The sequence below is a fragment of the Ursus americanus genome, unplaced genomic scaffold (assembly GCF_024610735.1).
Source record: "Ursus americanus isolate L20-20 unplaced genomic scaffold, mUrsAme1.1.p SCAF_68, whole genome shotgun sequence".
NCBI lineage: Eukaryota > Metazoa > Chordata > Mammalia > Carnivora > Ursidae > Ursus > Ursus americanus.
This window is the reverse complement of record NW_028273650.1, coordinates 937,497-960,599: the sequence shown is the minus strand read 5'-3', so window position 1 is coordinate 960,599 and position 23,103 is coordinate 937,497. Positions and strand designations below refer to the sequence as shown.

The window sequence follows — 23,103 nt, the reverse complement described above, 5'->3', positions numbered from 1 at the left end:
GTCCTGACAGTTACTCCATGTCCCCTAGACCCCCTGGAGTGCCCATTGGAGGACCTTTCCAGTGACAAGGCAGAGAAAGGGGTCCCATCTCTCCCCCAGGTAAGCTTGACTTCGTCCAAAATAGAAACCTTGCTTCATTTCTTTGTTTTGGGGCCCCTGACTCAACCACTGGTTCCCATCAGGTTTCTTAGAGAGAACAAAAGACTTGTACCAGCAGTGTTTAGGATGATGCCATCCTCATAGTGTTTTGCATTTTTTTAATTGCAGATGAATTCAACAGGAAATAAAAGCATTCCATTTTTTTATAATCACTCATTGAGAAATAATCTACGTGATGAAAAAGGTGGGGCTTTCTTGTCTGCTTTGGTCTGGAGAGCCACCCTGATTCTGGGTTCTTGCTAGGAATGAAGGTTGAGTGTGTAGTGGGAGAAACCAACTGTCCAGTAAAGAACTATGACCATGTTCTACAGGCCCCAGAACAACTAGGTCATTTAGGTTGTGTGGTTTATGTGTGAGGGCTAAGGGGTGTCTATGTGGTGTCAATGTAAATGTGATTGTATTGAGTATGTGTGTGTTTCCTCAGGAGGTATTTCCCATTTACACAGAACAATGCAATGTCAACTTTGCAAAATAATCTCCTCACCACTGAACACTTCACATACAATCCCGAATTCCTCCATCACCACAACTGTGCCTGGAAGTTTGTTGAATGTTCCCTTCCTCAGATGGAGATAGAGCAGAAAAGACTGTCCCAGGTCTTGACCTCCTAAGGAGGAAAGTCAAAGTGTGGACCTAGGCCTGTATCCCCGTTGCTGATGCTCTGTGCTACTGATCTGCACTTATCACTCAGCTACGGGATCGTTAGTCACAGAGCAGGGGGGTTTCAGCATCCGTGTACACTCCCAAAGTACTGAAGTGTACACATGTCCCAAACACTGACCACGTTATAAGGTGGCCTCAATGGTCACATAACCCAGAACAACTATAGATGGATTTAACAGCCAGCTCTGGCATAGTCATTAGAGTGAAACTCACATAGAAAGTCCACATGCTCCTGGTCAGTCCACTGATTCTGAGAGCTAAGAGGCCCCATGTAGGACAGTGCAGGCCAACAGCTGTCATAGCTGAGGTCATTGCTTGTACATGGCCCAGAGCAGTTAAGAATCAGGACGATAATTTAATGTAATTTATGACATCACCATACCATGAGAAATGCTCAAATCCTGTAAGTCCATACCCAAGGTACAGTGGCAAATAGGAATTTAAAGTAAAACTTGGCTTTTAGCTTGGTGCCCATCACCCTTGTTGCAAATCTCCTAAACAGCTGGGTTAGGGAGTGTCAGTGTTCACTCCATGCCTCCTTTACTTTCCCCATTGTGCAATCTTGGCACCCTTGTCACAGATCATTTATCTATGTACGTGTGAGTTTATTTGGGGGCTCTCTGCTCTGTTCCACTGGTCTATCGGCCTGTTTTTATACTAGTACCATTCTGTTTGATTACCGTAGCTTTGTAATATGCTTTAAAGTCAGGAAGTGTGGGGACTCCATCTTTGTTCTTCATTCTCAAGATTGTTTTGGTTATTAGGGGTCCTTTGTGGTTCCATAAATATTTTAGGGTTTGTTTGTTTGTTTCTATGCAGTGACATTGGGATTTCTGTAGGTCGCTTCCTCTAGGACCTGGTGGTTGACCTTACTGTTTAGTGTCCCAGAGTCTTAAGTTGTGCCTGTCATGTGTGCATGAGCCCAGAAATGCCTATACATGAATGATCAGATCAGGCCAGCAAACTACAACCAAGAAACAACCAGCGGAGGGCAAGTGACCTCTTTTTCATCTTTGGATTCTAGAACTGTGCTCTCCAGGGTGCTAGCCTCTAGCCACATGTGTCTGCTTATAATTAATTTTACACCAACATTCAGCGAATTAAAATAACACCACATTGCTCACTCACACTAGCTACATTTCAAATGTGCGCATACTAATTTGAATCTCAGGTGGTAAGTTTGGAGGTAAGAGCTGCAATGTGCCTGTAGAACTGAGAGTGTGAAAGCTGATTCATTCAGCATCTCTGTCTCATTTGAAGGTTTGTAACTGTGATCAATTCTTGTTGAAGGGCTCTGACTCCACCAAGTATAGAGAACTTCTGAGAACTCACAGGAAATATCAGGTTGATGCCGTATGACCCACACAGCCTCAACTAGAGGAGGAGGAAAGGGTGAGCCCCTCTAATTGATGTGTTTCTATATATCATATTTGGGTGTCTATAGATTTTCTTGTGGAGAGCATTCAAGATTCCAGTAGTGAGGAGGATGACTCTCCAGGTAGGGAACAACACTCAGGTAGGAAGCAATGCAAGAGGGTTCCGGGTACAGTTGGGTTGCACCTGCTGCTCTGGAGACTGAGGAAGGTGGATAGGAAAGCAGAAGGGGTAGGGAAATATATGTACAAGTCTAATTTGTTCATTTCATATTTTAATGACATATTAGTAAGAGGAATGGAGTCCATAGGCATCAGGTGTGCTGTGTTTGCAATCATTTTTGCTTTCCTATTTAAAAATTCTTTCCCATGGGGGCGCCTGGGTGGCACAGCGGTTAAGCGTCTGCCTTCGGCTCAGGGCGTGATCCCGGCGTTATGGGATCGAGCCCACATCAACTGCTCTGCTATGAGCCTGCTTCTTCCTCTCCCACTCCCCCTGCTTGTGTTCCCTCTCTCGCTGGCTGTCTCTATCTCTGTCGAATAAATAAATAAAATCTTTAAAAAAAAAAAAATTCTTTCCCCTGAAACCTGTACTTCCTTCTCTTTCCCACTGCCAGATGTCAAAGCTTAGGTTCTGTTTCATTAGCACCTCTTGGGATTTTGGTATCTTTCTTGTTATTAACCTTGATGGATGTAATCCTGTGCGACCCAACAGACACTTGAATCTGGATACAAAGTTCTAGCATGAGCCAGGAGGTAGATGAGAGGTCAACTCTCTCCCTTTTAACGTACAGGACTAGTAACATTATGTTCCTGTCCTGTTTGCTCCTCCTTAAAGGCCACTTCCATAGCTAGGTGAGTTGAAGAACCTTTCCTCTGGAATTATGCATATGCTCCAATGTCCTTTAGCTCATCCCAGCCTCCATACCTCACCCAAGTCTGAACTGTGAATGTGCTTCCATCTGAAAGAGGCCCATGTGCAGCTGCCCTGGAGACCCTCCATGGCCGGCAGGGATTCTAGAGGACTGTATGAGGAGCTGCTGGGCCTATTTCACACACCAGCTTTTCCAGCCCTGCTGACCTGGTCACCTGGCATTGGCCACAGGACACGACCTCTCTCTGGGCAGCAGGGCAGGGAGTCAGTGCTCCTCTCAGAACCCACTGCCTCAGCCACACATTGGCCCTGCCCCCCACACCTTGGTCATGCCTACCCCAGGCCTGCCCAAAGCCCACCCTCCCAGTCCTTCCAAGGTTCAGGGCAAACTGTGGCAGGTACTGTGTGTTTATGTGATCGCATCAGCTGTAGAGCCCCTGTTGCCCCACGTATAGACTAAGGGAATTTAGACAAGTTAGCTTACTTCTGATTTCATGTTCATGCTCTCTAGGGGGCTAGGAAACCTATGGGATTTTTTGAGAACGATCTTCAAGTAACTGCAATTACCCCAGGCACAGGACAGGTAGTATGTGGAACTCATTGCCATTCTGTCCCATAGGGCCCAACAAAACCCCAGTCCCATTACAGGTGCCCCCTGGGTTTGGATGGATTGGTTAATTGATCAATTGATTGATGAGGGAGGGTGGCAGTATACCCATGATCATTCCTCCGGTGTTCCCATATTTTAAAATAACATGGCTGGTAGAGGCTGACACGGAGAAGGACGATGAACACTAAATAGTGGAGAGAAGTGGAAGGGGAGTACTGAGTCATGAGTACCGAGGAAGGCAACATCACACACAGAAATGCATGCGGATAGTGACTGCCTTCTTGTAAGGACAAGATGACACAGGAGTTCATTCATGGTCACAGTTATGAAATTTGAAGGCTGGAAAAAATATGTTGCAGATCACAGAGACCCATTCCCTCATTGCAGAGGGGAAGACAGAGTCATCCCCAGGTCGGCCTTTATCCTGCCAGGAGCAGTGGGTCCAAGTTCTCACCCCAACCCTGACTGTCCCCGTCCTTTCCCAAGGCTTCCTCCTCCCCACTCCTACAATTATCCATGCACAGGATTACATGCAGGGAGCAAAACTGTGCATGCAATTTATTTCCTCTTTCCTCTCTTTTCACTTTGTTTTTGCTATCTATAAGCTCCTCTTTGTGGCTCTTCCCCCATTCCCTCTTTATAATTCTCATCCTGTAGTATGTGGTCTCATACAGGCACTTAAGGTCCTTGGATCAATGTCTATAAAACCTCCTGCAGCCTACCTCATTCACATTCTTAGTGTTGCTCTGGCCCCTTACGCTGGGTCTGTACCACGGACTCCTGCTGCGCAGCCCTGAATGGCCCCAGCCAGGAGCTGGGCTGGGAGTCGGAAGGGTCCCTGCTGGAGGGGCCCCGGGAATTCTGGATCTGCTCTCAGCATCCTCCACTTAATGGTTACCTGCCCTGGGTGGCTCTGGTTATGCCTGATTCTTGTCTTCCTTTCAGCTGTGAACAAATTTTTTTGTAATGGACTCAAAAGAAGGAAAAGACAAAGCAAATTGGGGCAAAGAAGAACAGGAAGAGGAAATGTGAGTGCAGGGCACTTGGGATGAAAATGGTAAAGCAAACGAGTGCACATGTTCTCCGTTGCTTCCCTAACTTCCTTGTTGGCACCGCAGGAAAACCAACCAAACACTGGGGTGACCGCTGATGCATGCGGCCACAAAAGCGGAGACAGGGTGGTGGTAATAGTACATACAGGCAACATAACTACCTTCCAAGGACGCTGCCACACTCTTTCTGAGCTAATTATGTGTAATCGTTGTGCCTAGACTATACATGGAGTAGATGATTTTATTCATGTAACCTAATAAGTTAGATATTATTCTTAAGTCCTTCTATAGGAGGCTGCCAGGGTCCTGGAGATGCTCTGTGTGTCACATTGGTGTTGGCAACAGATGCATTTATATTACAGGAAACCATAAAGCTAGACATTTAAGATTCGGGGACTTTACAATATGTAAAGTAAACATCAATTAAAAAACAAACGTAAAACTATTTTTTTCTACAAAACAAACTCAGGCACAGATCGTTTCCTCTGATTTCTACAAAGTGTTTTAGAAGTGATGCCACTCTCCGACATCCTCTTCCAGAGAACATATGCAGAGGGAACACACCTACACTGCTTTCATCAGATCAGGAGAATTTGGATGCCACCTAGCAATAGACATCACAGTAAAGGGAAATCACAGGTTAACTCTTCTGAATGTAGATGTCAAGATCCAAAACCAAACATCAGCGGTCTATAAATCCACAGAGTTTTTATAAAGGAATGAAACTGGGATTTCATGGAGTGATTTCCATTGGTTGATGTGAACAGGATTACTGGGTGTTTGGGTGCTGCCTGGGACAGTGGTGAGAAGGGACAATGCCATTGGGTTGGTGGAATGAACATTTGGTGGCAGAGGGAAGAAACTCTCTCCCTGCAACTGCAAGGTCTAGAGAAGGGTGAGGAGTCTACAGAGACTTCAGAGTTTGGGGAGCGGGAAGTGCACACTCAGAGTGTAGGCTCTGCCTGCTCAGGCTATTGCTCAGATCAGTGGTCAGAAGAGAGTGGAGGACATGTCAGCTTCATCTATTAAACCAGCAAAGCACCAGTCCATCAGGTCACTTTCCTCATTAGCTAGTGGTTCATCCAGGGTTGGTTCTTGAAGGCCAAGCTGATTCATTAGAGAGGAGTTATATGTGCAAGTTGGCTTGGAAAATCCTGGGCTCTGGGCCACATAGGAGTCAAGCAGAGCACTGGTCACACCGTCGGTCTGCCTTGAGGCAGCTGATGTGTGATGATGTGGGAGGAGGAGGGATTTTCCCCCTGACCTGTTAAAGGGACTTCCTTTCAGGAAAATATCATAGCTTTTGGGTCAGAGATTGAAATGTTTGGGTGGAGGCATGTGCCCTTCTCTTGGCTCCAGCACCTTCTATGTCCTGGCAGCAACTTTGGGGCAGGAAAATTTGGGGAATGGAGGGAGGGTAGCCCTTGGTTCAGAAGTCCAGCACATGATCTGGAGGACTCAGGGAAGGCGGTGGGGGTTGTTCAGGGATCTCTGTCCCCAAGGAAACAACTACTTTCCTATCTCAGATCTGTCATCAGCCTTGTGACTCCAGGCGTCATTTAAAATCTCTACAATTTAGAGCCATGAATCACAAAACAGGGGTCACAGCACCTACCCTGCATAACCCATGAGGATGATGGGGGATGACAGGAAATGATGACAGATACTCTCCATGAGCTGTAAAGCATCATGCCCATGTGAGGGCTGAAATGTCACCTTGCACCCTCCCCTGCCCTGTATCCGTTCGAGTTTCCTCTCCGGAGGCAGCCACTCCTGTATTCCTTGCTTATTCTTGCAGACAGTTAATGCTGGAACACTTACACAGCACTTACGCAGCACCGGTCATTTTCTCCAGGTGATGTCTGGACTGTCTTATATTAAGCTTCGTAAGGGAATACTAGTAAATAGGCCTCATGCCGCAGAACAGGGAACCAGGGACAAAGGGGTTAAGTAACTTTCCCAGGTACATGTGTCTTCTAGCGTGAGTTGATACCAGCCACCAGACACCAGCTCTCATGCTCTCTCTCTCTCTCCGTCCCTGTGCTGTGCTGCCTTTCTACATTGTCTCATCCTCATGAAATCACAGCCCCATCACAGATCATAATACCCCTCTTTGCTCATAGAACAGAAGTGCAGCATAGGAATGAATGAATGTGCTCCCAGGGTCTTCTCTCAGCTGCATATCAACAGTTCTATTTTCAGTATGTTTTCTAGGATTGTGGCTCAGGTTATAAAAAGAAAAATCATAAGGGATTCAAACACGGGATTCACAATATAACTATTTGTGTTTAAGAAGATCTGCTGGCTGTCCACTGTTCTGCTGGCTGTGCCCACAGTGGTTCAGCCACATTGAAATGGGCATCTGACCAAACAACATGGTAGGGCCACAAATATCACCCCCACTAACTACTCCATTGAAGGTGGCATGGGAGTAAAATCAGTAATTAGATTCAAGAAGAAGGACTGTGGTTTGTACAAAAGACACTGGATGTTGGAAAGGAAGGAGTGAGCAGGGAAGGTGCATACTCAAGGGCCAGTGTGGCTACTTCCTGCTCTCAGCCATGCCTTCCGTAGTGGCTGCTCTGAGGGTGGGTCAGATAGTCAGGGAGACACTGGAGCTGTGTAGATTTCATCCACTAAGCCACAAAAGTCCAGCCTGGCAGACCCCTCTCCTAGTTAATGAACTGCTCATCATCCAAGTTTGGTCAGTTGAAGACGAAGCTAGTTCTTTGGGCAACTGTCACGTGGGCAGTTGGTTTAGAATGTCCTGGGTTCTGAGCCAGTTGGGAGGCAAGCAGACTACTGGTCATTCAGGGTGATCACCTGACCACCAGGGAGTCTCACTGAAAGGCAGCAGATAGAATCAAGTGCTGGGGGCAAGTGAGGGGAGATGGAGACATGCTCAGATCCCCCCACTCCATCAGGGGTTGTTCTTCATTTGGAGGAAAGACAATGTATTTTGAGTCAGGGATTGAAACACAGAGCCAGGAGTTGGGTCAGGATTTGAGCCATCCTCTTGGTGCAGGCACCTCCTTGACATACCAGGTGTCTGCCTGCAGAAACCTTGGGGCAAGAGGATATGAGCAAGGGAGTGAGGAAAGGGCTCAATTCAGGTGTCCAGGACCTGATCTCGTATTCAGGTGATCAGGGATCTCTATCTCCAGGGAACCGTCTGTATCCCCTGACTCAGAACCATCATTCAGTTGCAGTTGAGCTGCAACTCTGAGAAAGTCACTTAATCTCTAAATTTCAGTACCTGCACCATGAAATATGGATCTCAGCCCCTACTCCTCCCACCCTGTGAGCATCACAAGAAATGACTTTTCACTATTGGAAGTTGAATATTGAAGTCTCCAATTGTTGAGGGGTCTGTTTCTCTTCATTTTTGTCATTTTGTTTTATGTATTTTGGAGTTCTCTTGTAAAACGTTCATAATCTCGAAGGATGGGCCCTTTTGTCATTATAAAATGTCCTTTTTTTTTCTAGAAGAAAAATGTCATAAAAGTTTGTCTTATATTATCAAAGCCAGTCTCGTTCTCTTTTGGTTACTACTTGCTTAGCATTTATTTTCCTTTTATTTTCAACCTCTCTGTCTTAGACTTAAAGCGTGACTCCCTCATAGGCAGCAAATAGAGATTATAGGGTTTTTTTAAATCCATTCTGCCAATATCTGCCTCTGAATTGGAGTATATAATCCATGAATATTTCATTACTAATCAGCTAGCATTGGTATCTGTTTTTTGTTTTGGTTTGGTTTTTTGGCTGTATATGTCATCTCTTTTCTAATAGTCCTCCGTTACCGGTTTTTTATGTTATGTTCTAGCGTACCGAATACATTTCCATGGTGCTTCTTTTGCTATATATTCTGGGTTATGTTCTTAGTAGCTTCCCTCAGATTATAATTAACACCTTAAATTATAACATTCTAATTGGATTAATACCAGATTAATTTCCATGGCATATAGAAACTACCTTCATGTAGATTCAATGCACACCCTCCCCTTATTGCCATGGTCATACAAATTATATCTTTATACACTGTGTGCTCGTCAGCATGTTTATAATATTGACTTCAGGTGGTGCCTTTTAAATCAGGAGAAAATAATACATTGTTTACAATTATACACATCTTACATACTTTTATATTTTTTATTTAAATTCATTAGCCAACATATACATACTTATATATTTACACTTTCTTGTATATTAACCTATGCAACTCTTTATTTCTTCATGTAGATTTAAGTTACTCTGTTGTCTTTTCATTTCAGCTTGAAGGGCCCTTAGTATTTCTTTGTAGGCCTTGTGAAAGCAGTGGGTTCTCTCAAATGTTATCTGGGAATGTCTCAATGTCTCCTTTATTACTGAAAGACATCTGCTAGATACAGAGCTCTTGGTTGACAGTTTCTGTCTTTTGGCACTTTTCATGTCATCCCACTGCCTTCTGGCCTCTGGTTTCTGATGAAAATTAGCCATAAAATTGAGGAGCCTTTGTAAATGATTAGTTGCTTTCATGATTTTCTCTTTGTCTTTGGCCTTGAACAATTTTATTATGAGGTGGGTTTATCCTGCTTGGACTTTTTTGAACTTCTTGAATATTTTTATTAATGTTTCTCATGAAATTTGGTGAGATTTTGGCTATTGTTACTTCACATATCTTCACTGTCCCTCTCTTTTATTTATTTTATCTTTTACTTATTTTATATTTCATTCCCTGTCTTTTCTTTTTCTGGGGACTTTTCTTTGTGCATATGTTGGCATGCTTATTGTATTATACAGGTCCGCGAGGCTCTGCTGTTTTTTTCTCCCATCCATATTTTTTAACTCACTGTTCATCAGACTGGATCTCTATTAATCTATCTTCAAATTTTTGTCTTTTTCCTGCTCAAATCTGTTGTTCAGCTTTGTTGTGGCTTTGTGTCTCCCCAAATTATACATTAAAGTTGTACCCCACAGTACCTGTGAAAGTATCCTTATTTGGAAATAAGGTCTTTGCAGATATAATCAAGATAAGGTTACACTGGATTAGAGTGTGCCCTGATTGAATGGCTGCTGTCCTTATAAGAGCAGGGAGGTTTGGACACACAGACACAGAGGGGAGAAAGCCACCATGTGATGACAGAGGCAGGGTTTAGAGTGATGCAGATGCAATCCAAGGAAAGCCATGAATTTCCAGAAACTACCAAAAGATAGCAAGGGGCAAGGAAAGATAGTTCTCTAGCTCTTTCAATAGGAAGCAGAGCCTAAGTTATAGCTTGACTTCAGATTTCCAGCCTTCAGATGTGTGAAAGAGTAAATTTCTATTGTTTTAGCCCATGTAAAGTGTAGTAATTTCTTACAATGGTCCTAGGAAGTGAATACAAGCCCCTTTAGTGACATTTTCAGTTGTTACTATACTTTTCAACTCCAGAATATCTGTTTCTCTTTTATAATTCACATCTTTTTTATTGTTATTCTCTACTTGGAGAGATATAAGTCTCATACTATGTTTTAGTTCTTTAAATATCATTTCCCTTAATTCTTTACATATACTTAAAAGAGCTGATACAAAGTATCTGTCTCGTAAGTCCAGTGTCTGGACTTTGCTTAGGGACAGTGTGTATTCATTGCTTTTTTCTCCTTGTATATCAGCTTATGTGTGGGGGACAGCCCAAGAGCACCTCCAACATCCGTCCCTCTAGAAAGACTAACTGAACTCAGTATATAGCCATCCTGATAGTTGTGATTTATTACAGTGAAAGCACACTAAGCGAAATAAGCAAAGGGAAAGGTGCATGGGAGGTTCAGAGAAAACCAGCCACAAGCTTTCAAGAGAACTGCTCCAGTGGCATCACAAAGGTACACTTCATTCCTCCAGCAATAAAGTGTGAAACATCTTCCAGGAAAGCTCATTAGAGACTTTGTACTCAGAGGTTTTTAGTGGGAACTGGTCATTTAGGCACCCTCTGCCTCGCACATACCTGAATTTCAGAGTTCTATCAGCAAAGATATGTTCTGCATAAACCACAGGGTTTGCACCAACAGTCTAGGCACAGCAAGCCACACTTACCAGAGAATGGTGGGGACCCTCTTGATTCCAAGTTCCCAGACTTCAGACAGGGTCAGTCTGACAAGCAGGCCTGTCATAGGAAAGCACACTTGGCCCTGGTATGCCAACTTTTTTCTGCACAGTCAGACTTCTGGTTTCCCTGCAGGTATCTTGTTACTGGGGAGGGGGACTGTAAATTGGTTATTTAAAATAATATCATATGACAACTCTAGAAATCGGATTCTCACTCTTCCCTAGGATTTGTTGGCTTTGCTATTTTTTGTCATTGCTTTCTCATTAGTGACTTTAATGAACTAATTCTCCAAAGTCTGTATTCTTTGTCACGTGTGACCACTGTAGTCCCTGCTCAGCTCTATGGCGGTCAGCTATTGGCCGGAGAGAGATCTCACGAACAGCCTAGAACTAAGTCATTCAGTCTTTGTCGAAGGGCTTCGTGAGCATGTTGAATCGTATCTTCAAAATTCAGCTGGTAGCTGAAAACCTTCATTGTTGCTTGTGCAGAACATCCAGGTCAGGCAGGGGGAGAGCTAAGGGCCTTCTAGGGTCTCTCCTGGGTATGCTTACAGTGTTCTAGATTCGTAAGAATAAGTCAGAACTTTTCAGATCCCCTCATGGAAATCTCATTTTTTGGTGGTCCTTGTAAGCTTTCTATTACTCTATTGTTTGCTCCAACTAATATCTATCACTTTAACCAACCAACCACAAGTTAAGCAACTGCCTATAATTTCTTTTTTGACAATTATGCTGGGAAAAGGCTTTTTGTTCTGGGCAAGCTCCAAGTGAGATTAAACACAAACAGTCAAACAAGTAGGGTCTTGCAGACATCCCTCAGACCCATTAGTGGTAATTCTCTAGAAATGAGGTTTTGAGGGAGCTCCGGACCCATTCTGTTCTCTCCAGTGGCTGCCGCATTGCTGTCTTTCACTGTGAACATGGGCTTTAGTTTTCTGAACTACTCTGGAGCCACAGGGCAGGGGATGGGACTAGGCCATGTTAAAACAGCACAAAACTCATGGTTCTGACTGAGACTCACCTGTTTTTTTTCCTCCCTCTTCCACCAGTATCAACATTCCCTCTACTGCTGCAAGTTTGAGTTTATTTCCAGAGTTCTTAAGATGTTGGTGGCAATTTTTGCCAGTTTCCTCGTTGATTTTTTTTTTGAGGAGAGAATTTTTGGAGGTCTTTAAGCTGCCATTTGCACTAAAGTCACTCACCACATCATACTCATACTCAAGCCACAGTCCATGACTGATTATCCTCAGGTGTTTGCAGGAATCACAGTTCAACGTAAACTGTGTCTCAGAGAGACTCCTCATGCAGTTGTGTGCACACTGTTAGGTCACAGACATGAAACTCAGCTTCAAAATAGAGTGTCACTTTAAAAGGAATTAAATTTTAAAAAAATAAAAGAATTTTCTTAAAATCGTATACTGAATAATATGACGTGGCACCTCTGGATAATAGTGACCAACCAGATCCTCAGGTTGAATTTAGGTCATTAAACAGGGCTTTGTTGTTATATTCTTCCTCCAACTTAAAAAAAACTAAAGCTTATCATATGCACAATTTTGTAATGGTAGAGTTTGGATATTTAATATATGTATGATTTCTTGAACTTGTAAATTTACTTAATTCATCTTCACAGTCATAGAGAAAGTTATTTGGGAATAAAATCAATTATCTTTGGTCATGTATATTTTACTTATCTTGATAAGGCTTGTACTATATAGAAAGAAAACATGAAGATATACAGAGATTCCAAGATATGGTGTAAAACTGCCTATCATTCTAAATCCACACTGTATCTTTAAAATATATGTACAGGCACCGGGGGGGCTCAGTCGTTAAGCGTCTGCCTTCGGCTCAGGTCATTATCCCAGGGGCCTGGGATCGAGCCCCGCATCGGGCTCCCTGCTTGGCGGGAGGCCTGCTTCTTCCTCTCCCACTCCTCCTGCTTGTGTTCCCTCTCTCGCTGTCTCTCTCTCTGTCAAATAAATAAAATCTTTAAAAAAAAATTAAAAAAATACATGTAAAATTGCTCCAAATTGCCCAAGGCCTCGCTAGAGCAGTCAAGAGGAAGTAGCTGATTTTCATCATCCTGTTTGCCTGGAGACCACTCCAGACACGTACATCACACTGACGTGTGTGCAGCAGACGGGTTGGGAAGGACTCGGCTTCTCGCTGGGCCTCATGTCACAGTGGAAGTCTGAGCCTCACGACAGCATTACTGTGGCTTTGAGTTGACCGCACTGAGCTGTGTCTAGGCAGCATGCGGTTTGCTTGGTTGGTTACGAGTTGTCTGTTGACTGCGAAACAGCTCCAGTCACATTGACCTCCCATCGCCTCGTCCTCAAACTTTCCTCATCGCCTCCTGATTCCATCCATACGATGTTCTTTCTGCAGGCATCACCTCCTCCTCCACTGCCCACTCCAGCCACTACCCAGGCTGCACCCCAAGTTACCCTGAATGCATTCCTCAGATAGGGGTTCAGTCAGCCCCTCTTCCAGAGAACCTCCCAAAATCTCCCTGACTAGAGCTGTGCCCAGGTCATCTTTTTCAGGGATCTCCTATTAGTTGAACTTTTTATTGTGTGGTTATTTTATGTATATCTTCCCAAGAATAATTAGGATCCATGGAGGGAGAGAATGTGAAGTTCTTACCAGTAATCCTGCACTTACCTCCTTGCACCTGGTGAACGGGACAGAGATTCTCCAGAGACAGTGCAGTGAGGACAACACGTTGCAGTGGGGAGGGTGCAGGATCTGAATCTGCATGGTCTGCACCATGCCTCGCTCTGCCATTCACACCACATGACACACAGCAGGATCAAAAAACATTTCTAGGAGACGTCTCCTCATGTCGAAAACAGGACTAACAGTCATTCCTCAAGGGGGCATTTGTGCGGAGAGAGAGAAGTTGTATTCATGTAAGATCTTGGGATGTATCTGTCATGCTACCCTTCACTAAATGTTGGTTGGTGGCCTACTGACAGCCTAGTCTCACATTACTGGGTCATGTCCTCTGAGCAAAGCATGATCACTCAGAGAGGCATGCGCCTCTCTGCAGCTCTGAGATCCTTGTCTTGTCACAGCTGTCTCTCTCCATTGTCACAGTCAACCCCAGTCAACCTATGTTATGGGCATTATTTTCTCAGTTCTTTCTTTTGTGTCTGACATTTTGTCTTTTTCCCTGCCACTTTTTCTTAAAACATGGGTGGCTACAGCTGGATGTCTCTCCTGGAGTCTAGAGGATGTAGGATACATAGGAGCACTGTGGTGTCACTGCCCTCCCGGCCAGGTTGACCACGGTCTCTCAGGGGTTTTCCAAAGACCCACCCTCAGGGGTCTTCCACATGTCCTAAGCAGTCAATGCATTTGTTCATTTAGTCCAAACTTGTAAAATAAGTTTGGTCACCTGTGCATGCAGCCTACCTGCAAAGGAGTTAAGTGACTTGTCCAAATTGAGGCAAAAAAGCATGGTTAATCCTACAGTCACGGAAGACATGGGATGAGTCATCAAGACAATTTCCTAGAGAAAAGAACTCACACATGAATCCTTAGAGGTCACTTCTTACATCGATCTATTCAATGAACACATCATTCTAAATATACTCAGTTTTCCGTTGAATAGGACTTTTCACAACTAACTGAAGCAGCATGCATCACCAGAATACCAGAGGAAGCTAAGTGCGGGGGCTTCAGAGGGTCACAGTTTTGAGGACAGCATTCATCCTGTGCCAAAGTCCAATGACGCACTGCGAGCCCAGTGCGAGACACAGCACCTCTCTGTCCAGGAGCCCCCGACACTGAGATTCCCGAGACGGTGTAGACTGTGCCCAGGGCCCTGAAATGGAAAGAGACACAGGGATGGTGAGTCTGAGGTCATATGATGTCTATAAGAAGGAAGTGGCAGGGCCTCCCCTGATCCACTGTCAACAAATCACCTGAGCAGAGAGTGAGAGGAGTGGGGAGGAAAGAGGACGAGGCTGTGATGGAAAGACCCTTCGAGTTCTGCTTCCCGCGGGGCCCAAAGTTGATTTTACCTACTGGCCCCACTCAAAGGGAGGACAGGGAAGTCATGCAGATCCTTCCCCTCCCCTTGATGGCCTCCCACAGCTGATGTACCCCAGGGGTTTGTGGCAAGGCAGGCCCACAACTCCTCCTGCTGTGTTAGGGCCAGATGTACATACAGAAGGGGACCTTGGAGAGAGAGTTGCATGCCCATCCACCTGTCCACTATCCCCTCCTCCCAGAGTGGGGTCTCTTCACTGCCCAGGAGCCTCCTCTTAAGACTGCAGCCTCTTCCACAGCCTTGCACTCAGTGAAGTGACCTCCACAGCTTCTTCCTCCATTGTAGATCACTGTAGAGGGGGATCCAGAGGGAACCCAACCTCAGAGAGAACTTGTTCCAGATTCAGAACAGCAGAAGGGGCCCCTGGGTAGCGCAGTCGTTAAGCGTCTGCCTTCGGCTCAGGGCGTGATTCCGGCGTTCCGGGATCGAGTCCCACATTGGGCTCCTCTGCTGGGAGCCTGCTTCTTCCTCTCCCACTCCCCCTGCTTGTGTTCCCTCTCTCACTGCCTATCTCTCTGTCAAATAAATAAATAAAATCTTAAAAAAAAAAAAAAAAAAGAACAGCAGAAGGACCAAAGACCATGACAGATCAGCCAAGACCAACCCACTTTCCACTGTGGCAGTCAGGGGGATCCCCTTCACCTCATCCTGTGTTGCTCTCCACCATTCCTGATTGGGGGACAAAATAGGGAAGGCCTCAAGGACAGGGAGAGAGAGCTAAGCACATCTTGTGGGTGCTCCACTCTGAGGAATGGGAGGGACCACCCAGCCCTCTTTGGCACACGCCAATTAACCTCTGCCTGATACTGGACCCAAGGGTTGATTGGGTCTGTTGTTTGGGTGTACACATATAGTATCAGGAAATTGGAGGGAAGCAGAACTTTCAAGGGAAGAAGAGGGACTCTGCATTTTTTTCCCAGAGCAAAGCTGGTTCCAGTCACTAACATAATAATCCACACCAATACTTCCAGTGCAGGACTGAGTGATCTGACCAAAAGCTCCAGAAATTGTGGACAGCTGGGTCAGCAAACCATACCCAGGATCTTAGAAATGGGGGTGCATCAACCACACAGTCTCAGAGAACCAGAGGAGAAAGGACGGCCCCCATTACACTACTCCAGAACTCAGCAGCAGCCACTTGGCCACAAAATGACAGCAATAACTCTGGACAGTGAGAAGGTACAGACAGCCAACAGGTTTTTATCTCACTTCCCTGTGGGCCTTGAGGACAATGTAGGCATCAAGCTGCTGTCCCACACTAAGCAGTAATAATCAGCCTCTTTCCCAGGCTGAAGCCCAGAGATCAAGAAGCCTGGCTGCCTGACCTGGAGCCCAGGAAGCTCTTCCGAGAGGCAATTGCAAATCTGGGGGTCAGGAGTTTGGCAACAAAGCCCAGGTGTTGCTGAAGCTGAGCTGCTCCCCTAGTGCACGTGCTGGTGGCCATCTCTCCTTGGCCCTTGGACACTGAGGGTGGCTGAGTCAACCCCACCTGGACCACAGACCCTGGCACGGGGGAGGGACAAGTAGAACAGTGAGTTGGGTGAATGAGGGAGTGGACCAGAGCTGAATGAGGGGCCCCCCACAAATCTTCCACCCAGAAAAGTTCAGCTCTCATCTGTGCAGAAAGTGAGGAGCACAATGAGAGGGGCACAGGTCATGTATAGATGCTCAAGAGCTCTGCTCCCTGAGATTCCAGAAAGGGGCAACCCTAAGTCCCTCTTATTCTCTCCCTAGGCACCATGGGGAGATGGGCTCCTGCATTCATATATGTCCCTGCTCCTTGACAGCCCTGGGTACCAGCTCTAGCAGAATGATGCCCCCCACAAATGTCCATGTTCTAATCCTTGGAATCTGCCCGCATGTTGCCTTACATGGGGAAGGGGAATTAAAGTTGCAGATGGAATTAGGTTGCCAATCAGCTCACATTAAAATCAGGAGATGATCCTGGATTATCCAAGTGGTCACAAGGTCATGAAAAGTGGAAGTGCAGCAGAAGAGTCCACTAGGATGTGGGGCAGTCAGTCAGCTATTGCTGGCATTAGAGGTGGAAGGGGCAACTAAGCAGGGAGTGTAGACAACCTCTAGAAGCTAGAAAAAGCCAGGAACCAGATTCTCTCCCAGCGCCTCCAAAAAGGAACACCCTACAGACGTATTTATTTTAGTCCAGTGAGGCCCATATGAGACTCTAACCTGCAGAAGTGTAAGACACTATATTTATGAGGTTTGAAGGCAATACATTTGTGGTAATTGGTTACAGCAATGGGAAACTGATACAGTAATTCCCAAGTCAATGGACTGAAGAAGAAGAATCTTGATCATTTCAGCAGATACAGAAAAAGCACTTAGGACAATTCAACATACATTCAAGATTTTAAAAACTCTCAGCAAAATAAGAATTAAGAAAGACTTTGTCAACTTGATGAAGGACACTTACAGTTTATAGTTAACATAATAGTGATGGAAGATAAAATTATTTCCTCTGAATTCAACACGACACAGGAGTTGGGGACTATCATAACAAATACTAGGGTCATCTACTGATTTCATTTCCTTTGGATGTATCCCTAGATATGTGATTACTGGATCATACGGTGGTTCTATTTGCAATTATCTGAGGAAACTCAGTACTGTTTTCCATAATGGCTGTACCATTTTACATTCTCACTAACAGTATATGAATGTTCAAATTTCCATTTTCTTACCAACATATATATAAACCATCCTAACAGGTGACATGATATTGTCCTTTGATTTGGATTTCTCTGATGATTAATGATGCTGAGCTGCTTTTCATATGTCTGTCAGCCATTTGTATTTCTTCATTGGAAAAATGTCTATTGAAATATTTAGCCCATTTTTATGTTGGGTGAAACACTTTCTTAAAAGATTCATTTATTTTGAGAGAGCGAGAGAGAAAGCACAAGAGGAGGGAGGGTCAGAGGGAGAAGCAGACTCTGCTGAGCAGGGAGCCTGATGTGGGACTTGATTCCAAGACTCCGGGATCATCACCTGAGCAGAAAGCAGATGCTTAACCAACTGAGTTATTCAGGCGCCCCTGGATTAAACACTTTTATTTTAATGATTAGTAGCAGTTTCTTATATATTTTGGATATTAGCCTCTTTTTTATTTTTTAAAGATTTTATTTTTTAGCGAGAGAGTGAGCAAGTAGTAGGTGGGGCAGAGGACAAGGTAGAGAATCTCAAGCAGAATCCAAAATGAGTATGGAGCCCAAAGCAGGGCTTGAACTCATAACCCTGAGATCATGCCCTAAGCTGAAATCAAGAGTTGGATGCTTAATCAGCTGAGCCACCCAGGGCCCCTAGTCTCTTTTCTGATACAAGGTTTGCAATTGGATTCTCCCATTCTATAGACTGCCTTTTCATTCTGTTGATTGTTAAAGAGACTATCCTTTCCTCATTGTGTACTCTTGGCACCCTCATCAAAGATCATTTATCCATGTATGTGTGAATTTATTTGGGGGCTCTCTCTTCTGTTCCATTGCTCTATCTACCTGCTTTTTTTTTTAAATTAATGTATAGTATATGTTTCAGAGGTGAAGTTTAGTGATTCATCAGTTGCATATAATACCCAGTGCTCATTACATCACGTGCCCTCCTTAATGCCCATCACCCAGTTACCCCATCCGCCCACCCAACTCCCCTTCCGCAACCCTCAGGTTGTTTCCCAGAGTCAAGAGTCTCATAAGGTTTGTCTTTCTCTGATTTCTTACCCTTCAGTTTGCAAAGAGCAATGGACAGATGATCTAAGCAGAAGATCAACAATCAACAAGATCTCACTCTTTGCATCAAAAAACAAGGGCTTTGGATGACACACTGGACCAGATGGACTTTAGAGATATATTCAGAGCACTTCATCCTAAAGGAGCAGAATGCACATTCTTCTCAAGTGCACATGGAACATTCTCCAGAATAGATCACATACTGGGTCACAAATCAGGTCTCAACAGGTACCAAAAGACTGGGATGGTTCCCTACATATTTTCAGACCACAATAATGTAAAACTTTTTTTTTTTTTAAGATTTTATTTATTTATTCGACAGAGACAGAGACAGCCAGCGAGAGAGGGAACACAAGCAGGGGGAGTGGGAGAGGAAGAAGCAGGCTCATAATGGAGGAGCCTGATGTGGGGCTCGATCCCATAACGCCGGGATCACGTCCTGAGCCGAAGGCAGACGCTTAACAGCTGTGCCACCCAGGTGTCCCCACAATGCTGTAAAACTTAAAGTCAACCATAAGAAAAAATTTGGAAGACCACAAATACATGGAGCTTAAAGAACATCTTTTTTTTTTTTAAGATTTTATTTATTTATTCGACAGAGACAGAGACAGCCAGCGAGAGAGGGAACACAACCAGGGGGAGTGGGAGAGGAAGAAGCAGGCTCATAGCGGAGGAGCCTGATGTGGGGCTCGATCCCATAACGCCGGGATCACGCCCTGAGCCGAAGGCAGATGCTTAACCGCTGTGCCACCCAGGCGCCCCAGCTTAAAGAACATCTTACTGAAGAATGAAGGCGCCAAGCAGAAAATTAAAGAATTAAAAAAAAAAATGGAAGCAAATGAAAATGAAAACACGACAGTTCAGAACCTTTGGAATGCAGCAAATGTAGTCCTAAGAGGGAAGTATATAGCAATACCGATCTTTCTCAAGAAACAAGAAGATTCTCAAATACACATCCTAACCTTACTCCTAAAGGAGATGGGGAAAAAACCCAGCAAATAAAGCCTAAAGCCAGCAGGAGAAGAGAAATAACAAAGATTAGAACAGAAATCAATGATATAGAAATCAAAAGAACAGTAGAACAGATCAACAAAACTAGGAGCTCATTCTTTGAAAGAATAAGATTGATAAACCCTAGCCAGACTTATCCAAAAGAAAAGAGAAAGGACTCAAAATCACAAACGAAAGAGGAGAGATCACAACCAACACTGAAGAAATACAAACAATTATAAGAACATATTATGAGCAATTATGTGCCAACAAACTTGGCAATCTGGAAGAAATGGATGCATTCCCAGAAACACATAAACTACCAAAACTGAAACAGGAAGAAATAGAAAACCTGAACAGACCCATAATCAGCAAAGAAATTGAAGCAGTAATTAAGAATCTCCCAACAAACAAGAGTCCAGGACCAGATGGCCTACCAGCGGAAACCAAACATATAAAGAAGCATTAATAACTTATTCTCCTGAAGCTGTTTCAAAAAATAGAAATGGAAGGAAAACTTCCAAACTCTTTCTATGAGGCCAGCACTACCTTGATCCCCAAACCAAAGACCCCACCAAAAAGGAGAATTACAGACCAATATTCCTGATGAACATCGATGCAAAAATTCTCACCAAGATACTAGCTAATAGGATCCAACAGTACATTAAAAGGATAATTCACCGTGACCATTTAGGATTTGTTCCTGGGCTGCAAGGATGGTTCAACATCTGCAAATCAATCAATGTGATACACCACATTAATAAAAGAAAGGTCAAGAACCGTACGATCCTCTCAATTGATGCAGAAAAAGCATTTAAGAAAATACAAAATCTTTTCTTGATAAAAACTCTCTGCTGTGTAGGGATAGAGGGAACATGCCTCAGCATCATAAAAGCCACATATGAAAAACCCATGGCAAATATCATCCTCAATGGTGAAAATCTGAGAGCTTTTCCCGTAAGGTCGGGAACATGACAAGGCTGTCCACTCTCACTACTGTTGTTCCACATAGTACTGGAAGTCCTCGCCTCAGCAATCAGACAACAGAAAGAAAAGACATCCAAACTGGCAAAGAAGAAGTCAAACAAGGTACTCTATGGAGAAAGTCCCAAAGACTCCACCCAAAAATTGCTAGGACTCATACAGGAATTCAGCAAAGTGGCAGGATATGAAATCAGTGCACAGAAGTCAGTTGCATTTTGATACACTAAGAATGAGGCAGATGAAAGAGAAGGCATCGATCCCATTTACAGTTGCCCAAAAAACCCATTAAATTACCTAGGAATAAACAGAACCAAAGAGGTAAAGGGTCTGTACTCTGAAAATTATAGAACCTTATGAAAGAAATCGAGGAAGACACAAAGAAATGGAAAAACATTCCATGCTCATGGATTGGAAGAACAAATATTGTTAAAATGTCTATGTTACCCAAAGCAATCTACACATTCAACACAATCCCTATCAAAATACCATCAGCATTTTCCATAGACCCAGAGCAAACAATCCTAAAACTTGTATGGAACCAGAAAAGACCCCAAATAGCAAAAGTAATATTGCAAAAGAAATCCAAAGCTGGAGGCATCATGATTCCAGACTTCAAGCTATATTACAAAGCTGTAATCATCAAGACAGTATGGTACCGGCACAAAAACAGACACATAGATCAATGGAACAGAACAGAGAATCCAGAAGTGGACCCTCGACTCTATGGTCAATTTATCTTCCACAAAGCAGGACTGAATACCCAATGGAAAAAAGACACTCTCTTCAACAAATGGTGTTGGGAAAATTGGACAGCTACATGCAAAAGAATGAAACTTGACCACTCTCTCACACCATACACAAAGATAAACTCCAAATGGATGAAAGACCTAAGTGTGAGACAGGAATCCATCAGAATCCTAGAGGAGAGCATAGGCAGCAACCTCTAGGACAGCAACCTTTTTCATGACACATCTCCAAAGGCAAGGGAAACAAAAGAAAAAATGAACTTGTGGGACTTCATCAAGATAAAAAGCTTCTGCACAGCCAAGGAAACAGTCAAAAAAACTAAGAGGCAGCCCACGGAATGGGAGAAGATATCTGCAAATGTCTTAATCAGATAAAGGGCTAATATCCAAAGTCTATAAAGAACTTATCAAATTCAACACCCAAAGAATAAATAATCCAAGCAAGAAATGGGCAGAAGACACGAATAGACATTCTCCAAAGAAAACATACAAATGGACAACAGACACATGAAAAAATGTTCCATATCACTTGGGAAATACAAATCAAAATCATAATGAGATACCACCTCATTAACAAGTCAGGAAATGACAGATGTTGGCAAGGATGAGGAGAAAGGGGAACCCTCTTGCCCTGTTGGCGGGAATGGAAACTGGTACCTAATTCTGGAGAAGAATTTGGAGGTTCCTCAAAAAGTTAAAAACAGAACTTCCCTATGACCCAGCAATTGCACTACTAGGTATTTATCCCAAAGATACAAATATAGTGACCTGAAGGGGCACCTGCATCCCAATGTTTATAGCAGCAATGTCCACACCAGCCAAACTATGGAAAGAGCCCAGATGTCCATTGACAGATGAATGGATAAAGAAGATGTGGTATATATGGAATGGAATATATATACGTGGTATGTATAATGGAATACTACTCAGCCATCAAAACAATGAAATCTTGCCATTTGCAATGATGTAGATGGAACTGGAGGGATTACGCTAAGCAAAATAAATTAATCAGAGAAAGACAATTATCATATGATCTCATGCATACGTGGAATTAAAGAAACAAAACAGAGGATCATGGGGAAGAGAGGAAAAATACAACAAGATGAGAGAGAGGGAGACAGGCCATAAGAGGCTCTTAATCATAGGAAACAAACTGAGGGTTGCTGGAGGGGAGGTGGTGGGGGATGGGGTAACCGGGTGCTGGGCATTAAGGAGGGCACGTGATGTAATGAGCACTGTGTATTATATGAGACTGATGAATCACTGGCCTCTACCTCTGAAACAAATAATACATTATATGTTAATTAATTGGATTTAAATAAAAAAATAAAGAGCACCCTTGCATAAAAATAAACCAACAAACAGACAGACAGACAGACAGAAAGTAGACCAGTGATTACCTGGTGACGGGATGGTTGGGGGAGGGAAGGATTGTAAGGGCATCAGGGAATTTTTTGAGAATGATGACTATGTTCATTATCATGGGTATATACACGTGTCAAAACTCATCAAATTGGGTTTGTTTAAAAAAGTCTTCCCCTATGGACTCTGGGAAACAAACTGAGGGTTTCAGAGGGGAGGGGGTGGGGGATTGGGCTAGGCCGGTGCTGGGTATTAAGGAGGGCACGTATTGCATGGAGCACTGGGTGTTATAGGCAAACAATGAATCATGGAACACTACATCAAAAACTAATGATGTACTGTATGGGGAATAACAAAACATAATAAAAAAATTTAAAAAAAAAATTCCCATTATCCTGGCAAGAGAGAACCCATCCCTGATCCATCAGA

The 23,103-nt window shown here is 43.8% G+C and overlaps 1 protein-coding gene across 22 annotated transcripts in view; it reads left to right on the top strand.

Annotated features, from left to right (window-relative positions):
* Positions 1-23,103, top strand: part of LOC123786490 (uncharacterized) — a 126,230-nt gene that overhangs the window by 82,258 nt on the left and 20,869 nt on the right. For 7 of the 22 annotated variants that reach the window (XM_087860504.1, XM_087860519.1, XM_087860507.1 and 4 more), the window contains 2 exons: positions 29-99; positions 2,267-2,320. The exons of 2 other annotated variants lie outside the window; for them this stretch is intronic. In XM_087860504.1, coding sequence (XP_087716630.1) covers positions 29-99; positions 2,267-2,320 — 125 coding nt within the window. Of the gene's footprint in view, positions 1-28; positions 100-267; positions 2,071-2,112; positions 2,215-2,266; positions 22,685-23,103 lie in introns of those variants that run through there. 13 more of the 22 variants (XM_087860515.1, XM_087860512.1, XM_087860501.1 and 10 more) reach the window with 11 other exon arrangements.